This window comes from Microcebus murinus, chromosome 2 (genome assembly GCF_040939455.1).
Source record: "Microcebus murinus isolate Inina chromosome 2, M.murinus_Inina_mat1.0, whole genome shotgun sequence".
Taxonomy (NCBI): domain Eukaryota; kingdom Metazoa; phylum Chordata; class Mammalia; order Primates; family Cheirogaleidae; genus Microcebus; species Microcebus murinus.
In genome coordinates, this window is record NC_134105.1 from 67407115 (window position 1) to 67429866 (window position 22752).

General features: G+C 42.1%; 3 protein-coding genes across 6 annotated transcripts in view; 1 reads left to right on the top strand and 2 right to left on the bottom strand.

The window, feature by feature from the left end:
• The window catches only part of SAMD13 (sterile alpha motif domain containing 13), a 38743-nt gene extending 36997 nt beyond the window's left edge, over positions 1-1746 (top strand). For all 4 annotated transcript variants that reach the window (XM_012747584.2, XM_075999679.1, XM_012747583.3 and 1 more), the window contains one exon: positions 1245-1746. In XM_012747584.2, the coding sequence (XP_012603038.1) occupies positions 1245-1388 (144 nt within the window). In that variant the 3' untranslated portion in view covers positions 1389-1746. The remainder of the gene's footprint in view (positions 1-1244) is intronic.
• A 9649-nt stretch (positions 1747-11395) lies between these two features.
• LOC105861798 (large ribosomal subunit protein eL21-like) lies at positions 11396-12123 on the bottom strand. Its single transcript, XM_075999682.1, has one exon. The coding sequence runs from the start codon at positions 12053-12055 to the stop codon at positions 11573-11575; it is 483 nt and encodes a 160-aa protein (XP_075855797.1). The 5' UTR covers positions 12056-12123; the 3' UTR covers positions 11396-11572.
• Positions 12124-13702: 1579 nt separating this feature from the next.
• LOC105861795 (uricase) overlaps positions 13703-22752 on the bottom strand; it is a 41868-nt gene continuing 32818 nt past the window's right edge. Inside the window, exons 5-8 of the mRNA XM_012747581.3 lie at positions 20881-21067; positions 18495-18618; positions 16345-16428; positions 13703-14244 (exon numbers count right to left, since the gene is read on the bottom strand). Of these exons, the coding sequence (XP_012603035.1) occupies positions 14170-14244; positions 16345-16428; positions 18495-18618; positions 20881-21067 (470 nt within the window). The 3' untranslated portion in view covers positions 13703-14169. The remainder of the gene's footprint in view (positions 14245-16344; positions 16429-18494; positions 18619-20880; positions 21068-22752) is intronic.

Here is a 22752-nt window from a genome sequence, read left to right on the forward strand (position 1 = left end):
TGGGTGACCATGTAGCAGGGAGTCGCAGTTTTATGTAGTTGTAGTTACACTCTGTGTCCCCTAGTCTGTTGGTCAGTAGGGGGCATGGGGCGGGGGAGGGGGGGTGGGTAGGTACAGAAGTGAGTAAGATCATGAACATAGCCGGTCCAGCTCTTGAACCCAAGTCTCCTAAGAAACAGCTCAGATTCTTAAGAGACATAAGGTTCCCTCAGTAAACAATAACAAAAATAAGGTGGCATTCGACATTCTTCTCAGGGCTTCCTTTCTAAAAGTTTCAAGCCACTTTACTTATCTGGGGTCCTTATCTCTTTTGTTGAAGCCCTTTTATTTTGCCCCAAGTCTTTGAAGTCTCCAAAATATCCGGAGTGAAGCATACCTGATTGTGTGCCTGAAGCAGGTAGGGAATGGACTCTGAGCAGAACAGGAAAGAGATTTGCAGCTGGGAGGGCCCTAGCCCTCACCCCCTAATTTGGAATTTTGAGGATCCATTGAGAGTAAGTGTAGTAGAGGCCCTCAACCTGGATGGAGAGGTGGACTTTCAGGTTGAGGCAGGATGGTTCTCCTTTTAAAGGGCAGGAAAGAGTCTCACAGAGGGCGAGTTGTTTTTCTAATGCCATTGTTATGATCCACAAGGCTCCAGGAAACTTAAGACTCTAGTCCCCATTGGACCATCTAAGAACATATTTAAATGTCAAGAGAAGCAGAAGGAAAAATAAGAGAACATGGGCTTTGGCTGTAGGTAGATGAAAGTTCAAATCCTATGTTCCCTTTCCTAACTTCTTGATCTTAGGTTAACTTCTTGCTTCGTCCTTGGTTTGCCTATAAACTAAAGATGATAATTTCTGCTTGTTCTAATTTATAGAGTTGTTTTAGAAACTAAGTACACCAAAAATTCTCTTAATTTGTTTTATAAATGGGAAGTGTCATTATTCCTTAAAGAAGCAATATCTTTGATCCTTAAGGGTATGTGCTCTAAGCTTGCTATCAGTTTTTTAAGATGTGATATTTATTATATGATCTTGAAAACAAGATCAGCTATGGATTGTGTTTAATCCCAAAATATTTAAGTAAAAGATGGAAGATAAAAATAGAAGATTCCATTTTCTTCCGTTTTGGCACTACGAAAGTAATGTTTTTCACTTGGGGACAATTAGTATGACTTTTGCCTTTGAACTTCCTTTTTTCTTCATTATCCTTAAGCTTTTGCACTCACATGTTGGCTTTACTCTCTGCTTCCATTATAGGAAATTGACGGGAAATCACTGCTATTGATGACGAGAAATGATGTGTTGACAGGACTTCAGTTAAAATTGGGGCCTGCTCTGAAAATCTACGAGTATCATGTAAAACCTCTGCAGACAAAGCATTTAAAGAACAACTCTTCATAGTACAGTCCACTTGGGGTCTTAGACCTCAAAAAATACATAATGACATAATTTGGTTTCATGTGATGAAACTTGGTAAACAGAATACATACATGTGTATATGTAAAGACTTTCAATCAAATGAAACGTTATCCTATTGGATAGACTAGGCAATTCATCGGCTGACCTGAATTCAGCCAGGAGGGGCAAGGACAAGATGTGCACAGGATGGTTTTCCTTTTGAAGTCTGTCAAATAGAATGTTCTTTGACATGTTGAGGCCCTCCTCCCCACAAACGCTTTGAAATCATGATGATTTTCTTCGTTTCTTCATAGATTGCTTTCCCAAAATCCTTAAAAAATAAAAAAAGAATTTAATGGAATGAGCATCTTTTGGTTGAGACTTAGGAAGAGTAAAAATAAGAAAACATGGGGAGGGGGAGAAAAGAGAAAGAGATTGCTGTCTCCCTTGAATTCCTCTGCTCCTTAGAGCTTGTGTTACTTGGATGGAATTGCCGACACCCTTTTTTATAGAGGGTCCTCCACTTGACCTTATTAAGGTTTTATTGGGATATGCTGCAGTGTTTGAAATGAACATGCACCATGGCCCCTTCAGGAGCAGAATCGTAGCTCTGAAAAGAGAAACTCCATTGTGTACTGGGGATATCCATCCACATTCAGCTCACTTTCACGGGGGTAATGGTATTTCTGCATTGATTTGCTTTTAAATTGGTTCTTTGTTTCTGAAGAAAGCATTTTTTTTTTTACTTTATGGTTTGTATTTATAATAATTTGTTTCTGAAGAAATTTGCCAAGAGTTATAGATCAAAAAGCCTTGTTATTAGTACAGAATATTTTTATACATATCCCCTCATGATGGTGTAATATTTTTTTAATTGTCCTATGCTTTGTTTTATTCCTGGTCTGAGTACTTGTTTTTAAGAACTTGAAAAAGTGGGCTTGCTGCATCTCTGTTCAAAGAGACATTTGTTCAATCTCTGTGTCAATGCCTTGTTGAATTGGTGCTTTGTGGTTGCAATAAAGCATTGCTTCAGTTTATGCCCATTGTATCTTTGATCTTTTCTGTTGCTTCTTCAGTTAAGATGAAGGATTAAGATCTCCTGGAAACCATGGAGAGAAAATTAAGTGTTTTAAAAATAACCAAAACTTTAGATACAGAAATTAGATATATCTACATGTGGATTTACCTTCTTTATAAAGTGAATCATCCAAGTAGATCTCATTCCTTCTCTTACCCTCACCCAACAACCAATTTTAGGTATCATTTTAGCCAAAGGTTTTTTGTTTGCTGTCAGCCAGTTGGGAGTCATGATGTTTTTTGAAATTCTAATGAAAGATACTGACCTTCCCTCCAGACGAAAGCTCATATATAGACTCTGAATTTCCCTCTGCTGCCTCTCAGGTGAGGAGCCCTATTTTAGAGAGTGTCCCCTATAGAGATAATTTCTGTATGGAATAGATAGTATGAAGATGAGAGTGAAAAAACAGAACATGGTATAGATAGTAAGTAGGGTTCAAAAATGCATTCCAAATTAATTTAATTATAGGGCTCGTGGAGTACCTGAAACTTAGGTAATGCTTTGTTTTGCACTGTAAGTGGGAAAGGTGATTACAAAAGAGATATTTTTCTATCCCTAAGTTTCCACAGTCAACCTGAAGCAGCAAACACAAAACCAGCAAGAGGCAGAATATAGTTAAGGCTATGAAGAGTGATGGAGACAAAAGGTGGGAATTGCAGCTGGAGACCTGGGTGGGAAAGAAAGGACTCCTGGGTCAAGAAGAAGGAAGATGGAATAAGGACCTTGATTAACACCTTTCTGAAGGAGTTTCCCGAAGTAGAATGGTAATGATGCTTGACCCCTCTCTACCTGAAAGGGGCAGCATGAGATGTGTCCGAGCCCTGCTTTTGTGCACCTGCCTGATACCTTCTGTATTAGTTGGAACTACTTTTGGCTGCTAGTGATAATGACTGTCTCCCTGACCCTCACCAAGTAATATAAACAAGACAGATGCCTATTCCCTCTCATGTAAATGTCCAGATAGGTGGGCCAGGGGTGGTATGGCCCTCCATGATCTTAGGGGTACAGATTCCTCCTATGGTTTTGTTCCATCACGTATGACATCCATTCCTGGAATCGTGTCATAGCCCAAAATGCTGCTTCAGCCTCACTGTTACCATTTGCTCTTCAATCAGCAGGGAGAAGAAAAGAGGAAAGGAACAGACCTTCTTCCTCTAAGCACATTTCCAAGAAATTGTACTTATCATACTTCCTCTTATATGTTGCTGACCAGAATTCAGTCACATTGCCATACCTAAGCTGCAAGGGAGCTTGAAATATTTCCCTTTTTTTTCTTAGAAACCATGGGCCCAGCTGAAATTCAAAGTCCCTATAGATAAGGGAGAAGAGATATTGAGGGACAATTTGTTCTTACCACTGTCAGCTGGCCACTAAACAGAGTAAATGACACTGAAAGTGTGTCTGTAGCTGTATTTTTCTCCAGATTTGAACTTGGGCTCAACTAAGTCAGCTAAACTTCAGACATGGACTGCTCTATATACTTGATGGATAGTTGGGGGGGAGAGGGGGAGAAATATTTTAAAAGCAAACAGAAAAGCATAAAATCATCCCTCAGCCTCTGATGACAGCTTTCAGGCAAAATTAGCAAATTAAAGATAGTCTGTCTTCCTTACACCCAGAATACAGGCCTGCGACAGACAGGCCTGCACACCTTGGCAATAACTGAAGGTGCTTTCATCCCCCTCCCTCCAGCAGAAAAGCAGTGGGATCAAATTAGGCCACACAGAGAGGCTGGAAGTACTTGAAATTCAGCGGGTGGGTAGCCTTTGTCTCCAGACAGCTGTAAAAATGAGAGATGGCTGATTCCTTTTCACTTCACACTAGATTTCTATTAGTATGATCTGGATCTGCAGCTAGTAGCAAATACACGAGCTGTGAGGGGAAGCACTTCATGAATGTGAGAATGAGCATGGCCTGATGGCAATATATTTTATGACGAAGGTTTACATGAGAACCAATTAATGTTGGATTTGATTATTTTCAACCAGAGGGGCAGACAGGATATTAGACTCAAGAAATTTAAGACAGTAATTGCCACTCCAGCTTCCCTCCCCTCTCCACCCACATTTGAACCTCTGATTCAGAGCCTGCAAGGGAGACTGAATGAATGGATTTAAAGGCGAGTTCACAAACTATCCACTTTTCAGTGGAATCTAAACTGATGTGTTCTCCTCTGGCCAATGCAGTATGTGTGAGTTTTTCAAACATCTGCACACTTTTAGTGAGGCTGAAAGCTCCAATTGGTCACAGTCTCTTCCATTCCCTAATGTCTTACACCAGCAACTTCACACTTTTACATTAACTGTCTGGACCCTGAGGCCTTTGAGTTTTAGACACCCCCTGCCTCTACTGGTTCTAAAACAAAAAGACACACAGAGAGCCTTAGAGTAAGTGAATTCACTTAAAATAAGTAAATTGAGGAACTGGAGATTGCAAATAGATTCAGCTGAAAAGAAAACAAGCTGGCATATTGCATTGAAATGTGCAGCAGATTTGAGCATCGTTTTTGATACTTAGTGGGCATGATGACTATGAAGAAAAAGAAGCCAATCAGTGACAGTATCTTCATTCTGTCCTCAACAAATGTCCTACATGAATACAGGTTTTTGTCCCTGTGAGATTAGCATATGCTGTCAGGAGCATACACTGTCCTTCGATTGTATTAGTGAAATATATCTTTGGGGGAATTTAATTTGCAAAAGTCCAATGACCCACAGTTGCCCAGCTACCCCTGTATTTGGAAGCCAAATGCAAAAAGTACTTACTGGTGGTGATTTATCTGCCTTTGACGGTCCTTGTAAATGGGATCTGCAGGGGTCAGGTCTGGGCCCAGAGCCATTAGTGTTTTCTGGAATGATTTGGAGGATGAAGTTAAATGTTCAAAGAGCTGACTGCTGCAGCACAGATATACCTCTTAGGAGAAAACTTGTTAATTCTGCTTCTAAACCAGGAACAGAAGCCACAGGAAGGAGAGAGCGATCAATGGGTGCATTAATGAACAGCTTGTTAGTTTCACGCCGTAGCTCCATAGGCAATTAAATAGTCTGGGTACCATTTCTGGCCAGTCATGGCAGTACTATAGATGAGAAAGAGATTAAAAGGATTGCATCCAAGTTCATTCAGTGACTGTGGCTGTCTTATGTCTTAGAATCACTTGGAAGTGGTGAGCCTCAAAGAAGAGTTGTGTCTAGCCTAGCACTGGAGCAGAATAATGGAGGACCCTGTGAGTAAATCAAGAGAAGTCTTTGGCTACCGACAAGTAGGTAGCTAAGTTGATATCTTTTCACCTCAGTTAGGTCAGGCTATTCCTAATTGTTTTTAGGGAGAAATCAGGAAGGCTGGAAATGCCAGGCCATCTTCCGACAGAAAATGTACCCCTCTTCCACAGAACAAGCACGCGGGCCGACCTGCCACCTTTACCATAGCAGAGGTGGGAAAAGGTGAATAAAGGTGTAAATAATACTGAACATTCTCACTACCTGAGGAGGGTGCGTTGGCCCAGGCAGCCAGATCTACAACCAACCAGATACGGGGATATGTGTTGCAAGACAGTTCATGCTGTCGCCCCCGGCACCAGCCACCGGGCTCTTTGGTCACAAAGGTTAAGAGGCCTTGAGCTTCCAGGAAAGTGAGGGAACGCAACCAAGGAAAGTTTTGCCACAAGGGCCTCCAGCTCTGTCATCTGTGGAAAATCTATGGAAAAATTTCCTAAGTTAAATGTCTTCTTTCTGAATCAAAGGCAGCAGAAGCATTCAGAAAATTGTGTTTCATTTCCTTTTTCAATAGATTACATTATATTTTTATATGCTGGAAAATGTGTGATTTGAAAATAACACTACAGAACTCATCAGATCATAGACATAATTTGAGGGAAAAGTCAGGAAAACTCTCCGAGCTGCCAGCAGCTCCTGCCTTCAGTAATTAGTGTTTGGGATGGTATTCTCTCTTCTGTGCCTGAACTCAGTGACACCAGTCGAGAGGCACTGCAGGCAGTGGGTGAAGGCCCTGGGGTTGCACCACGCAGACCTGAGCGTGAATCGAGCCCCACCATTTACGTGACAAGGGAACTTGGCTAAGTCATGCGGCTTCTCTTAGCCTCAGGTACTTCCTGCCTTCTACAGTGCAGGTACAGAGACAGAGCACAGCAGCACTCGCCTAGCACTGTCCAATAGAAATATAATGTGAGCCATGTACAGAGTTTAAAATTTTCTAGTAGTCACATTTTAAAAAGTAAAGAGAATCAGGAGAAACAATTTAAGTAATATGATTTTAAAGCCAATATATACAAAATGTTATCATTGTAATAAATAATCAATGTAAAAAATTATCAGTGATATACTTTTACAATCTTTTTTTTTCTCTTAGCCATTGAAATCCAGGGTGTATTTTAAACTTATAGCACATCTTAATTTGGACAGTGTAGCTCAGATATATCATTTGGGATTAGTTTCAGTTGAAAACCCAAATTAACGGTAACCTAAACAAGATGGAATTTCTCTAGCGTGTACAGGAGGCTTGAAGGTAAGCAGTGCGTAGGTATGGCTGCCCCCTAATGGCTGCAGCCCAGTGTTCTCCTGGTGTGTGGTCCCCCATCCTCAACACACAGCTTCCAACCTGGGCCAAAACTGCTGCTTGGGCTTCAGTTATCACAACTGCATTTCAGCCAAGAAGATGAAGAGGAAAGGAAGGGCACTTGTTTGAGAAGTCGCACACAGCACTTCCCTTGCATCCCTTTAATGAGAAAGTCATTTGGCGATACCCAGCAGCAAGGGAGGTTGGGAACTGTGGTCTTTATTTCAGGAAGCCAAGGACCAGCTAACCAAGGACAGGAGGGTGGATACTGTGGGAGCTGGCAGCCCTCCTATCATGCCAGTCTCATAAGGTTGATGGGAGATTGAATGAGAGTGTATTGTACAGTCATCATTGGTATTGCCTAAAAAGTATATTAAAAATATGGTTTTATACTATGATCTCATTCCACTTCAAGCCTAGTACAGTCACAGAATTAATAGATGTATGCTGAACCCAAATAGTGTTCCTCCGATGCATGCTAATATTGCTAAAAAACAAAATAAAATCATTTCCTTGGGTCCTTGGATATTGGGTGGTTCTAGATGCTTTGTCTTCATAAGGGCACAAAAACCAAAATAAAAAAAGCCAACAAAATGCTTGCATTATTTAAGCTACTTGAAAAATTGTTATGCTCAGTTAAGGGAAATGTGCTGAGCAAAATGCATAGAACTTTTTATTGGTCCCCAAAGACCTAGAGAAGTTAGTTTGAGGCATTGGTGAATTCTAAATATATCTTGTTCCTAATCCAAAATGAGCATTCAATGACATTCAAAATGGTTTTGTGAAACTAATGAAAGTGAAACTTATGATACCTTTACGATTTTAATGAAGGTGTATGAGGGTCAATAACAAACAGCAAAAAAAATTTTTAAAAATTAAGAAGAATCTGAGTGGAACTGCATTCATTAATTTGAACCAATTAGGTTGACACCAGCCTGCTTAATTGTCTATTTGGGCAGATTTCTACAATAAATTTTTAATGCTAAGGTGACTTCTCCTAGCCATCAGAACATCTGTGTGTTATTCATCAGCCTTCTCTGTAGTGTGTATGCAGAACGCAGAGTAAGTTAACATTGACCCAATTCACACATAGTTAAAAAGGAACACTGGTGCTATGAATCCACAATGGAGGAGGAAGGGAATACTGGGCTAGGCGTCAGAGACCTGGGTTCTGATCCCAGATCTGCTACTGACTTCTCTGCAAGATCTTGTGCAAGTCTCTTAACCTCTCTTGCTTCAGTTGCTACCCATCTAAAATAAACAAGGCCAAGTAGAAGTTTATTTCAGCACTCAATTTCTATGATTTTCTAAAAATGCAAAGATCTGAGTTATATGTGTCACTGCTCCCCTCCACCATTCAATTAAAACTCACAATATTGTCACATTCTACAACGTCATTTCCCTTTCATAAATGTTCTAAGATTTTGGTCTGATTATGGTTCTCAGTGCAATGGGCTGGGAACAGCTGTTTTTCTTGAGAATTGTCAAGTTTGCTGATTGTACCACCCTATAGCTTTGGGTTTAAATCACTCTCACTGTGTCCCCTGGTGGAAGTATCGCCCGAGGAATAGGACCTTGACACAGTTAGAGCCTAGAGTTGAGGGGACAGGGAAGCACAAATTTCCCAGGTGGGTAACCAGGAATGATAGTAAGTGGGACCATTTCTATTTCCACCCCTTGGTTACCAGACCCACGTGTTCTACCTATTGGGGACACGGCACCATGTAAGAGTTAAGTATTTAGGGAATATACTGCATCCTGAGGACAATACCCCATCATCTCAGGGTAGCATCTCCAAGCTGACACCTCAGTATGCCTTTAAGAGTTCATTCCATCCCTCCCAGGCCAGTAGCTTTGGGATGGCGCAGTATGTGACAGGACCAGTGGATTATATGGTCACTTACAGACTGTCATATCTTTAAAGTGGGTCACTTGGTCCCTTGGTCTAAGTGACATTATGTGAAATTCTGTAAGCCCTTGGATAGTTGTGCCAGCTGAGTCCCTGTGGGCAGGAAAGGCAAACCCATACCCAGAATATGTATCCATTTTAATCAAGATGAATCACTTCCCCTTTCAGAGTAGAAGGGGTCCGATGTATTTAACTTGCTGCCAAGTAGCTGCCTAGTCTTCTCAAAGATTGGTGCCATATCAAAGTCTCAGTCAACATTGGCCTCTACTGCTAAAAGATCGGATATTTATTAGCAACAGTTATTATTAGTACTGGAAAGCCAGATCCCATGCTTTTAGGCCTATGTATGGCCTCCACTCCTGCCACCATGGCTATTCTATGAGTTCATTGTGCAACACGAGGATTACCACTGACAGAGGCTGACTGACATCCACTGGCCAAGTTGTTCTGTCTGCTTGGTTGTTTAGTGCCTCATCCATGATTGATGCTCTTTGGCGGACATCAAGATGCAAAGCAAAGGTTGTCACATTTCCTGTCCATTCCCACATGTCTATTTACAAGCCTCTTCCTTCTGCCCAATCTTCTAATCTTTCTCATTGCAGATACCTAGCAAACCAACCAAGCCATTTGCCACTGCCCATGAGTTTGTAAACAGTCTTACCTAGGAACACATTATACACAACACGGATGATGACTCTTTGGTGTATTTCCTAAAGACATATTCATTAGGAAGATGTTCCTTCACCATTGTCATAAGTGCTGCCTTCCCTTTATGGCCTTAAGTATAAGAGGTGCTGGAGAAACAGTGGTAGGCAACGTGGGAATCGGGGCCACCTGCTCATGTGCCTGTCTTGTGCCCTATAGCCCTGCTTGTGCCTAATCCTGGATCTCTCATTTCCATCTTTCAGTGGATTTCAGCTGGCCCTGCCAGACCCTGATACTTGGTAGGTTCGATAGAATCCAACTCACACTGGGCAGCTCTGGCCACAAAGTCCATTGGTATCCCATGGTCAGATGTTTGTCTTTACCAAGACCCAGTAACACACCAGGAGCTATTTTTCAAATGGTGAATGATTGTCTACTACAGATAGCATAGCTTTGCTCCAGAACCCTAGGAGTCTATGTTGTGATTTTCCTATTAGGTTTTGGTGTAAGTCCCCGTGAGAAATGTATTTGGTCTTCCACTTGTTTCCTGGCATACAACTGCTTTACCTCACCAAGTTTAAGGTAATTTGTTATGGCAGCATCAGAAAACTAAGACACCTGGGATCCTTCTTCTTATTCTAAGTACACTTATTTCTCTTTCTCATGTAAAAGTGAGCAGTATACCTTTCTTCTAAGACCAGTTGAATATATTCCTCATGTGGTAAATTTCTATTAGAAATTTATATACTTTTGTACTTTAGGGATAGGGTGTAAGCTATTCTCTTAATAGAGGTTGAGGCATCTATAGAGACATGAATGAGCACTTTTCTGGGAAGAAGGTCTGTAGCCATTATATTTTCAACAGAGTCTCAATAGGCTCCAAAAAACTTGGAGAGTTTCTGAAAGGGAGCGGGGCAAATGGAAGAATGAGTGGCAGCTGAGCTCTGGAGAAACGTTAACAAAGACTGCGAAAAATACAAAGAAATTAAGTTTCAGGTATTTGGTGCAGGAAGAAAGTCTGGTTATGAGGCTTGAAATCCATGTCCTTAGACACAAGGTCTGGCTTCCTCGGAAGTGCAGGTAAGAAGTAGAAGTTAACAGCAGTGACTACAAAGGCCAAACTCCACACAGCTCGAAGTCGGAAGGAAAAAAGATCTCTTTCTGGACAAAGTGTAAAGAGCTTAGAAAAAACTTCAAATGTCTATAGTTAAAACCTGCCAGTGATTGAAAAAGGTAAATTCTGTTTCAATGACAAATAAGTAAAATGCTGTCTCAAAAGGCTTTTGCTATATCAAGGAAGGAAAAAAAGGAGAAAAATCAGTTTCTAAAAATAAGGCATGGCATGAACTTAAGTCTGTCTCTAAAAAGGAAATGGAATGGGATATATATTCTGAGTCTGTCGCTATGAAAGTTATAAGATGAAATTTAGAGGATATGGAACAAACCTCTGCCAGAATCTTGGCTGCCGAAATCACAAGCCCCAAATGACAGCCCAATCCTTTGAATACCATGGAAACTGCCCCCAAGCACAGGGGCTTGGAATCACCTGCATTATTCCTCCAAGAGAGCTTGAGATGAGGCTAGGGGAAGCGGAGGGAGCATGAAGAGAGTGTTGTGAAGGCAGCTCTGCTTCCCAGAACATTGGAACAGAACCCCCATAGCCTTCGTAGCAAAATCATGAAGTGTTTCAACACAAATGACCTCACAAGTGTTTACAGGTCAGGTCTGCCTGCCTGTCTGCCAGCTCTGAAAAGAGCAGGTGAAACCCAAAGCTGGTTTTTTGTTTTTTTTTTTAGAGTCCAGCGGCTTTTATTAGGTTTGTCTTCTATACCATGAATTCATAGGGAATAGATTCTGGCAGCTCAAGGTCCTTTCTTTGCTTCTCACAGGTGTGCTATACCTATTACACCATGAATTCACAGGGAACAAGTCCCAACACCTCAGGCTCCTTTCTGTCGCTTCTCACAAAGTGTGAAACACCTATTATGCCATGAATTCATAAGGAATAGGTTCCAGCAGCTCGGGCTCCTTTCCATTGATTCTCACAAAGTGTGCTTCTCTGGGTGGAGCAGGCTGTCGCTTCAGTTGAACCCAGGTACCTTTCTCTTTGGCTTCCTTCTTTTTCTGATCATTTTCCTTCACACGCTTCAGGAAGCTATCTTGGCTCTTAGAGTGCTTAATGTGCTCGATACGTACATTAATCCTCTTGGCAAGAATCTTGCCCTTAACTTGTTTATTTACAACAATTCCAACAGCATGCTGGGTAACGTTGTTGACTCTTCCAGTTGTGCCATGGTAACATTTGTGGGGCATGCCTTTTTGAACAGTACCCATTCCCTTGATGTCTACAATATCACCTTTCTTGTAGATTCGCATGTATGTGGCCAAAGGAACAACTCCATGTTTTCTAAAAGGCCTAGAGAACATGTATTGGGTGCCTCTCCTCTTTCCCTTTGTGTTCGTCATTTTGGCGAATTACTGGAAGATGGCGGCTCCTGCCGAAAGGCCCAAAGCTGGTTTTCAGCACATAGTTCTGAACATCCTTTCTTAAGCATAAGAAAACATCCTTCATGAAACATCCTTCATGAACTGCACCTTGAAAATTTCACAGACTTCATATAGGCTTTCCTGCCACACACCTGGGATATGACATCCAACAACTCATTTGCAATCCATTACCGTAAATGTGTTAAGAGTTCAGGAGAAGCAAAATGCATTTCTGTCTAAGGTTTCTGCTATAACATGGGTTTCTTCTCTGAAGCAAATACAGTGTTTTTAAAACTTACATGAACAGAGAAAAATCAAGTAAGAAAGGCCGTTGTGTTTCCACAGTGTAGTGGTTATCATGTTCCCCTGACAAGTAAGAAAGGCCTAATTACATTTTTTGTTGTTGTTTTTAGGAAAAGTCATGTTAGACTCTTTCCTTTTTGGAACAGAATTATCAAATTAGCAGAGGAATAAAATGTACCAGCCATTAGGCCATGCAAGTTACATGGCGTGGAAGCACATTTTGTAACGTGAGTATTCGATGTAGCACAAAACTTTCCTTATCAAAACATTTTACTGTTCTTTCCCCTGTTCTTTCCAAGCAGGCTCTAGCTTGTGAGTGACCTCCAGCACACAGCAAGGCTCACTGCTCTCAAGACCTCCCATCCTACCTGTCCCAGAGAAGCCAAGGATGACTTTGTCCATGAGTCTAATAACAAATGAAAAAAAAGGCAGGACATTTATTACAGTCAACTAACACATAGAAATTTCTAGGTGTCAGGTACACATAACTACCATAGCACTTTAGAAACACTAACTTATTTAATTCTCAAAAGACCTATGAGGTAGATTTCTACCTCCATTTTACAGATGAAGAAACTTATATTACTAAAGAGAAGTGGAGCCAGGATTTCAATGAGTTTGTGCAATTAACTACTACTCCATGCTACCTTACGTAGCAGTATTAATGGTGAATGAAGCAGCATTATCAAATCATACTAAGGGTTTATATGTAAGCATTTCTAAAAAAAATTGGAGATTTAAAAAAATAAATGAACATTTAAAAATGGAAGAAGGTTGTCTAGAATGTTCATGTGGACAGGTTTTCATCACAGGTTTCTAAAGTTGTAATTTATGAAGCTTTATGGTATGTATACAATGGCAATATTAGTCAGTTGAGCAGTTTATATAATCAGCCTGTATATATCCTTAAATCATCAGTTATATTTATTTCTCTGATTATAAAAGTAATGAATGTTCATATTTAGAAGATTCATGAAAGTACATGGTAGAAAATAAAAATCACTCATAACCCCATCATCCAGAAATCATCTTTGCTCTAGTCTTCTTTCTATATGTATATTCATCCATCCATATATTGACTCAACATTTATTAAATGTGGCTCTTTGTGCACATAAGGGATACATTGTGCAAATAAAAGCAATGTATACTCTTTTTCAGTGCCCTAATAGGTACTAAATATTCTCTAAGGGTAATAAAAGTCATAAAATCAACATATTAAGATCACAAAGGTGCTATCAGAGTTGAAATAAACTATCAATGATACATATGCTAGAGCATTCTTAAAAATTCAAATATTCAGTTAACTGAAGTCACAATGATGATATTTTTCAATATGATTTTATTACATTTTCTGCATTACCCAGAAATATCAGTAGGATGAAAACAATATTTTGCTTTTAAACTTGTGACAAATTAATTGATGTGACATCCCCATTAATTCAAGATTATTTTATTAATGAATTGATTCTAAAGCTTCTTTAAGACAGGAAGGCACAAGAAAGACAATCACAAAGAAATACTGATTTATGACTGTTCTAATACTGCTCAGCCTTTAAAAAATAAACTATAGCCACAAAGCATGTTATAATTATTAGTAAGGTAATCCACAAAATGCCTTGCTGAACTAGGTGTAGATGAAATAGATTATTTCATACAAGAGGAAAACGGACACTATAAATGAATGTACTAGGTTGAAAAGGCACATGGCTCCACGCTATAATCTCCAGCATCACAAAGGACTTTAAGGAATTCCTCAGATGAGAGTAGACTCCTACTGGTGGCCACAACGTCACAGCCTTGAAGACAGCTTCCTCTTGACTGTGCCAGTAATTCTGCCATACGGATTATCTAATGGAAGCAAGACCTATAGAAAAACCCACATGGTAACTTCAGAAACATTAAAATAGCTCTCTTCTTTTATGAATCAATATTGAATAACAACAACTTGTTAAACAGGAAAACACACGTGCCTTAAAGTCACTGCAAGCATGGTAATGCCTTATTTTTCCAGCGATAGTTGAGAAAGGAGTTGATTTCCCAGAAAATTTGAGTTTTTGAAAAATTTTAATCATTAAGATATAAATGTTTCTAAAATGCATTACATATCCCTGCTTTTTAAGTAGAGTGTAGTGAACACAATTTGACCTTTCCTTGGTGACTCACTTTGGACATCAATCATCGTCCCATGCTATAATACCGCCATGCCCTCAGGAGCATCTGAGGCCTGCAGGGCTGTTAGCTCAATGTTAAATGGCTCCAGACAGCTGTGCTGTTAGAGTTCTTCCATCTTCCCACTCTGTTATTCGTCACCTCTCTGCTATTGTCAATGTGTCCGACTTCCTGCTTCTCCTGTGTTACATTCACTTTGTGCACATCTGCGGGGTGAGAGTCCAAGAGCAGCTCAGCCACCCCCAAAGTGCAGGCGCAGACACAGGAACAGCTTGTTCAGCTGCTCAGCGGCCTCCATGCAGAGCCCTGACCTGAGGAATTCAAGGCTTCCTGCTTACAGGTCCCCAGCTGGGCTCCAGGAGGGAGCTGTGAGTCTGACTTCTTAGAGGGAGGGACACTGCCGCCTCAGCCCACCAGCTCGAGCTGGGATGAGTGCAGGCCTGAAGCATCAGGGGTCCTAAGGAGACCCTCCTCGTCCTGCCTGGCACTCTGAGCTAAGCACTGCCGTAGTCACGACACCGGACCCTGTTTCTGTTTAAGGCCCATTTGTTTTGTATCTGGTAGACATGGCCAGGACTACTTTTAGGTCCCTCTCCTGCCATTTAAAAGGCTTTAAAAATCCTTTATATGCTAATTGATTAATTCTAATTAATGGCACTCTGGTAGCTCTGAAGTAAATAATGCTGCCCCTCCTTTCAGCACATGGGACCCAGGTTGTTCTCCTCAGCAGCTCAGGACCCTAGATCACCTATATTGGGCACCTAAGCACAACCTTTGGTTCCCAACACCACCCCCCGACCAGCCTCCACCTGCAGCCCATGGTGGTGAGAAGCCTGGTGGAGCCCAACAACATTATTTTCAGAACAGAAACAAGGTTCCTGGGCAGAGGGGTCATGAGGCTCCTGGGTCAGCAGGCCCAGAATCTGGGACCTTGTGGAGACCCCTTCATTAGCCTTTATCCACCAAAGGACATGATTCTACCAGAGCTGACCAATGCTAATCCATGGCCCCTTCCCTATCTCTCTCTCCTACACATGCCAACAGAAGTTACCCAAAATGGTGTTTGTCAAACTCTAGAAACCTGTGGGAGGATGGGTCAAATTGAGAAATACTATTATTTGGAAAGTGGTGCAAGAGGGAGGGACAGTTCTGATCTCCCAAGAACTGATCACAACAGGCTACCAGTCAGAACTCTGAGCTGTTTAGTCAGACACAGTGAGTGGTTTAACCTTCTGCCCTGGCTAAAAACAAGTTAGGGTAAGTGCTCTTTTTCCAAGACAAAGGTTTCCTTTCAAAAAATGAATTTCCTCATCTTGCCTTCTGTAATTGCAATTAGAAACACAAATACTCTTTCATCTTTTCTTGTGTGTATTATATGCTACTGAATTGACTATTTAATCAAAAGGTAGAGATGATGGAAGAAAATGAAAATAGAATCTTTTTTTTTTCTGCTCATTGCCTCACGATGGAAGAATAATGAAGCTGTGACCTTGTGTGGCACTTTTCCGAGAAGTAGATCTCAGAGCTGTTTCCTTGGGCACACTCTGTTCCTTCTTTGTCTTTTCCTCTGCAACTCACAGCCCTCTGTAATCATTCATCCATGTCTAGTGCTCTCCAGCCCCAGGCACTGAAAGGCCCAGAGTCTAGGAGGGCTCTAATCAGTGGCAACTATAAATATTCCCCAAAGCAACAGCTGTTAAGAGTTTTTGTGAGGGATATTATCATGGCAAGTTTATAAAGAGGCTTAAGCGGGTGGGGCAGAGATGTGCTTTAAATATTTTGAAAGTTTTCTTACCTCTTCCTTGTTGATCAATCCCATTTTGGACATGTCTATGTTAAAGTAGTGAATGTTTGGCAGGCTGATTTCCATGTCTTCTATCTGGAATCCACAATAGCATGTATCACACTAGGCAACCCGACCATGAATCTGCCTCTCTGTCACTCCTGTCACCCTCAACCCAACCACCCGCTTGCCCGTTACTCAGGCTCCATCTCTGTCTTGGAGGCACCCTCTGATGTTCCTGCCCTGCCTGACACTGTCCTCTCCTGCTAGTCCTATGATTTGATCGTGGGCCCGCTTGTCTTTCTTCAGTGTACAAAACCTGCTTCTCTGAAAAGAAAGGGCTCCTTGAGTCAGAAACCTGGGAGACCTCTTTGGCATCCAGCTGGCTTCCAGGTACTATCCAGTCCACCTCCTAATCCTCATTCCATTCCTTCTTCTCCAGGCCTGTCCCTCACATTTACAGGCTCTGGGGTAAGAGTATAATTGGAGACCCATCTACCAGGTGTATAAAGATTTAAAAGTTATATATAACTTTTAAGTTATATATAAATAAAAAACATATTTTTATAAAATATAAAAATAAAAAGTTATATATAAATCAAGCTAAAAACCATTTAAGTGAAATATGTTCTAGTCTCCTAACTTAACAAACATTACTTCGTAACAACATGGAAAGCCAGGTTTTAATATACAGTTCTCTGACTCCTCGAGGGCTCTGCCAGGACAGGGCAGCATGAGAAGAGCCAGCCTGCAGCCCCTGCAGCCTCTGGAACTTTCTCTCTTGGACTCACATGGGGTAGTCACTCCAGCTTGCAGGCCAGCTCCCATCCATATCTCCTGCAAACAGTGGCCCATCTGCCCACTCTCAGGCTGAGATCACACACCAACAGCACGATCTGTTCTCAGGAGGACACATCTCAAGAAAGTCTAGGAGAATTTCCTTCTGGGGGATGCATGGGCCCCTGAGAAGTTTGTTGCCTTGGCCCCATAACTCTTCACCCAATGGAGGGAGGCAGAGCCAGAGGAAGGCCTGAAGGGGTCCTCTGAGGTGCTGGGCTGTGGCAGGAGTCCCCCTGCCCAGGTCTAAGGGTGGCACTCCTCTTCTTCATCCTTGCCACAACCTTGGCCCAGGTTCTCCTTGCAAGGTTTCTGCAATAGTGTCTCAACCCAACCCGTCTCCTTGCCTGCAGTCCACCATCCTTTTAATTCATGGTAATTCTATCAGAGTGATCTTTCTAGGGTACAAATATGATCACACCACACCCTGCTTAAACCCCTCAGTGGCCCCTAAAAGCTTTCAGGATAAAGTACAGACTCTATAAATAAGCCACAAAAGCCCTCTTGACTGGTTCCTGCCTCATTCTAGGCACACGGAGTCTCTCTCCTACAGCTTCGCATATGGTAGACCCTCAATAGGAAATGACTATATCAGGCTATTGCCTGTCTCCATACCTACCTGCTCCCCTACCCTTGAGTGCAAACCCAGATAGCCTCTATTTATCCCTAAAGACTTCACTGAAACACCTCTCCCTCTAGAAAATCTGGATGAGCTGGAGCCCTATCCCCTGTACCTGAGTTAGGTGCTTTCCTCTGTATTTCTGTAACATTCTATTCTCTATTGTATTGTTAGTTTACTTGTTTTCTTCCTTTACTAAATGATAACCTCTTTGAGATTTATATCTAATTTATCTTTGTGTTCTTTATGTGCTGCCAGAGATGTAACAACCATTCAATAATATCAAATAAATGGATGAATGGATGGGTGGGTGGGTGGGCAGATGAATGAAGGGATAGATAGATGGATGAATCTCCCTATATCTATCTTTCATTCTCTGGCTGCCCTGAAACATAGAACCTTCATCTAATTACCTCTCCCTCAAGGCATTCAAGTGTCCTGAATATAAGGCTTAATTCACTGGCAGGTTGAAGGGACTCAAAGAATTTTCAACAAAATTAAAGAACTGCAGCAGTGGCCTGTGTTTCGGGTTGGACAGATTTTTCCATTTTTTGCTCTCTTCTCACTTGCTATAACAAGCTTTTGAACAACAGATGTCATTTTTCATGTGTCTTCCACTTTCTTATTTTAACTCTCAACTCTTTCTCAGAGCTGACAGAAGACACACTTTCTCTCTATCCTCAGAATGGCAACCAGCAAAGCTTACCTCGGGGACGCGGCTCAGGGAGAGCACCTGGATGTCGTAGAGGGTCTTCTGGACGGAGGGCGAGTACTCGCCTTTGTCATAGGGCCCAGCAAACTTCTCCAGGACAATGTCCCGAACAGTATCCCTAAAACACAGAGGAGGGAACTGGGGATCCTGACAGGATGGAATTTTAGGAATGTATTATAAAGCTAAGAAGTAATGACCTTTCTGTTCCTCAGAAAAGAATTTTATTGATGGCTTTAGAAAAGAATATCTTGTAATGGCAAAAAAAAAAAAAATCCTTATTTCTTGTTCCCCTGCATACACACACACACACACACACACACACGCACACACACACCATTCAACAATCATATTGAACATCACTAGGCTATCTTCACGGTTTGGCACCAGGCCAATGGGCATTTTGGGGTAGCTCTGCCTCCATGTTTGAGGGGCCTGTGAAGAGGACTCCAAGTATTGTCTGTCTGTCTATTCTGCTTGGCTGGTTCCTTGAATTGTTACAGTAGGGATTTACTCTGTGCCAGACTCTGCACTAAGCATTTTACATGACTATGTCACTGAATTCTCTTGGTATAACTGAAGGAGGTACTATTATTATCTGCAATTTAGAGATGAGGAATCTGAGCTTTAACGTTAAATGATCGCTCCAAGTCCCTCTCTTTAGTAGGAGGCCAGCCCAGCCTACAGTACTACCCCGACTCTGGCATGTTCAATTTCATGCTCTTTTCAACGTAAATACCTCAGGCTGCTGCCCATGGAGAACAATTGAAATAACAAGGAAAGAAGACCTGGGTGAGGTTTTCTCCAAGCATTTTAACACCTATTGCATAATAAAAGGAGCAGAGAAAAACTATATCAGTGGGCGGAAGCTGCGTGGGGTGGGGTGGGGTGTGTGTGCAGATTTCAGCTCATCATAGAGTAGAAATTTCCAACATTTAGAGCTTCAGCAAAGGAATAAGATACCTAGGCAAAAAGCAAGCTCTGGTAGTTCAGAGGCCTTATTACTCCTTGTCAGAGATACTGTAATGCCAGGCACCGGGCTCACGCCTGTAATCCTAGCATTGTGGGAGACCAAAGTGGGAGGATCACTTGAGGTCAAGAGTTTGAGACCAGCATGAGCAAGAGCAAGACCCCCATCTCTACTAAGAATAGAAAAAATTAGCCAGGCATGATAGCCTGTGCCTGTAGTCTCAGCTACTCAGGAGGATCACTTGATCCCAGGAGTCTGAGATTTCTATGAGCTAGGCTGATGCCGCTGCACTCTAGCCCAGGCAACAGAGTGAGATTCTGTCTCAAAAATATTAAAAAATATATGTATTATAATAATAACGATGGCTTTAGGTGGTGAATGTTGTCAGAATCAAAATGGAATCACTTGTGTCAAACTTTAACAAAATAAATTACTTAATTAACCTGGGAGGCCAATATGGGAGGCCCTCAAGCACACATACCTATGAGAACTATTGCAAAGACTCTCTGAAGGGCTCCTACATACCTATGCCTGTAATAAGAACTTTTTTCCAAGGACTTCTCAAACTGCATCTTGCTACATGAGTCACAAGGATAGCTAGCTGGATGAAAAGACCTTACACTGCCTGACATACTGTCTCCACTAATGAACCGGCATCAACTCCTGCAAAAAGCCACTATAACCAGTGTTCTCTCTGTCTCAAAACAAATTATGTGTACTTTTCCCTTTTGCTGTTAAAAGCCTCCCCAACCTTTTTGAATATGTCTATGGTTACCTTTGCCTGAATATCTCAGATTTGCAAACCCCCTTCAGTTTCCTGAATAAATCTCTTTGGAGAATCACTGTTTATTATTTAGGTCGACAATAGTTTAAAGCATTTATCATTTACAAAATGCTTCTATGAATATTATATCATTTTGAGTTAGTCTAGAGTGACCAATTGTCCCAATATTCCTAGGACCAAGGAGGTTTCCTGAGACATGATACTTTCAGTGTTAAAACCAGGAAAGTCCCTGGCAAACTGCAACAGGTTGGTCACCCTAGTTTTGCCCTCTCTATATTACTATAATGTTGTAAGGTCGATGCAGTTATTCTTAAAGTGCAAGCAGCTGCATCCCCTGGAGTCTGTTAGAAATGCAAATTCTTGGGCCCCACCTCAGACCTACAGAACCAGAGCTCTGGGGGTGGGCCCAGAGAGCTTCATTTTAACATGCCCTCAGGTGACTCTGATGCACACTAAGGTTTCAGAACCACTGATTTAATAATAAAAAGAGAAGGGATTTCTGAATAGTGGAGAGGTTGAGTTGAATGGCCTGTAAGTTTCCCTCAGCTCTAAGCTTCTACGAACTCTGGGCCCCTGGGAAGAAGGTGGACACTCTGTGCCCCGTGCCAGGTGCTGGCACACATGCATACCAAGTAGCATCAAAATCCACGTTCCTGCCCTGGTGGTAGCGCCACTTGCAGTACACCTGGGTGGCAAAGCATCGGTCCTTCACCTCAGGGAGGGTGGTGAACTGGTCCTTGATGAATCCTTCAAATCCAGACTGGGTTGTTTTCAAGACCTTGAGGTCCTTGATTCCAGAATGAATGACTGGGGGTCCTATTCCAATCACAAAGGCAGGAAAGGATGAGGTTATAAACAAAACAGTGCCTTCTTGCTGCCACATAGCACAGAGGGTGATGGTCACTGAAACATGACACACTATGTACAAAAAACCACATCACTGCCCATGTTTTCTGTCTTCTGGTCTCCTCTGAAGTCTGAGTGATGAGGATAGTGTCCCTTTCCTTCTATCCCGATTCCATGACTCCCGCCCTCTCCTGCCCAAGGAAAACTGAAGGCCTGAGAACAAACCTCCACATTGTGTCAAAGGCCACCGAAATGAACACCTTCCTCTCACCTACATGCAGGGTGCCTTCTCCGCCAAATTACCTTACACGGTTTGAGCTCCATCTCATTCAACAGACAACCATGCTGCAGTGAGTTAGTAAGTTCCTCGACTGCAGTCCCTCCATCTGCTACTGTGATCCCTTTACTGGGGCAGTGCCCTTGTTGATCATCTACAGTGGCTGGTGACTCCGGTCACCATGAGACCCTGATGGCATCTCAGTTCTCTTATGCCTATGAGGCCAGTGAAATCAGATAACTTCATGAATGGGTAGCAGTGTGGGCCTGGCTGAGCCTAAATAAAGACTGGGGGAGGCTGGTGACTCACAAGATATAGATCTACCCAAGTTGATGTCTATAAAGGCTTTTGTTTTATGGCTGAAGGAGAAGGGACAAAGTTGGTTCATGGGCTGTGGGGAAGACAGGGAGAAGTGAACACAATGGAGGGATGACATGGCTCTCCTCCTGTCTCTGCTGCTCCCTCCTAAGGTAACAAGGCAGGCAGAGGGGTGACAGGCATATTCTGAAGAAGCTGTTTAGTTGTGTGCCAGGGCCCCGTGACAGGTGGGGCACAGAGTTAGGGAGGGGAGGGGTCTCTCTTCCTCTTTCTACATGGAACATGCTGTGGTTCCAGCAGTTTAGGGAAGCCTGGTGACACAAGGGGAAACCCCAGGGTATAACACTCATGGAGAGCAGCCTTCTTCCCAAGGAGCAGTGACAGCTGACACAGCAAACACTCAGCAGAGCCAGGGAGGCAGCAGTTTTACTCAATGGGTGCAAACCTCTTCCCAAGCACCTGAGAGACAGCCCTTCGAGGCTGTCAGATGTGGGAGAGTTTGGCTGGAGAGGTGCAGCAGCTTCATAGAGAGAACGCTGCAAGACCAGGAAAATAACATGAACATTAGCATGACCTTATTTGTATGTGCAAGCTGCTGAGGATGGGGAGCATTCAGGGCGCACTTGGCAAACCCCAATAGCAAAGTGTTATGGTATGATTACTAAGATCATGCCTTTTCAATCCCTAAGTTAGTACTGACTAATATCTATCTTTCTCAGCCTGTTTAGTCTAACAATCAGGGGCCAAAGATGTCGAGCATCACTACATACATGGTCTTAGTTAAATAACAAGAATGTAGCCCATGATCCTGGATTAAAATCCACAGAAGCTCTTAAAAATCCAATGGTTTACATCACCTATGTGGTATCAATTTCTGCAGTCAACTGAGGAGCTGTGGAGTTTCAGAAGTAGGCAAATAATGACTGTATTTTGACATTTTTCCATGCCACATGTGTGTAGCTACCAGAGAGAGCAATGAGTAGTGGATAATGGTAGATCTGCTGATTTAAAATGTTCTGATTAAATAAGGTGTTCTGTGCAGAGTGTTCCAGGATAATGC

Coding starts and splice junctions, on each gene's coding strand:
- LOC105861798 (XM_075999682.1), bottom strand. CDS start 12,055: ATGACGAACACAAAGGGAAAGAGGAGAGGCACCCAATACATGTTCTCT.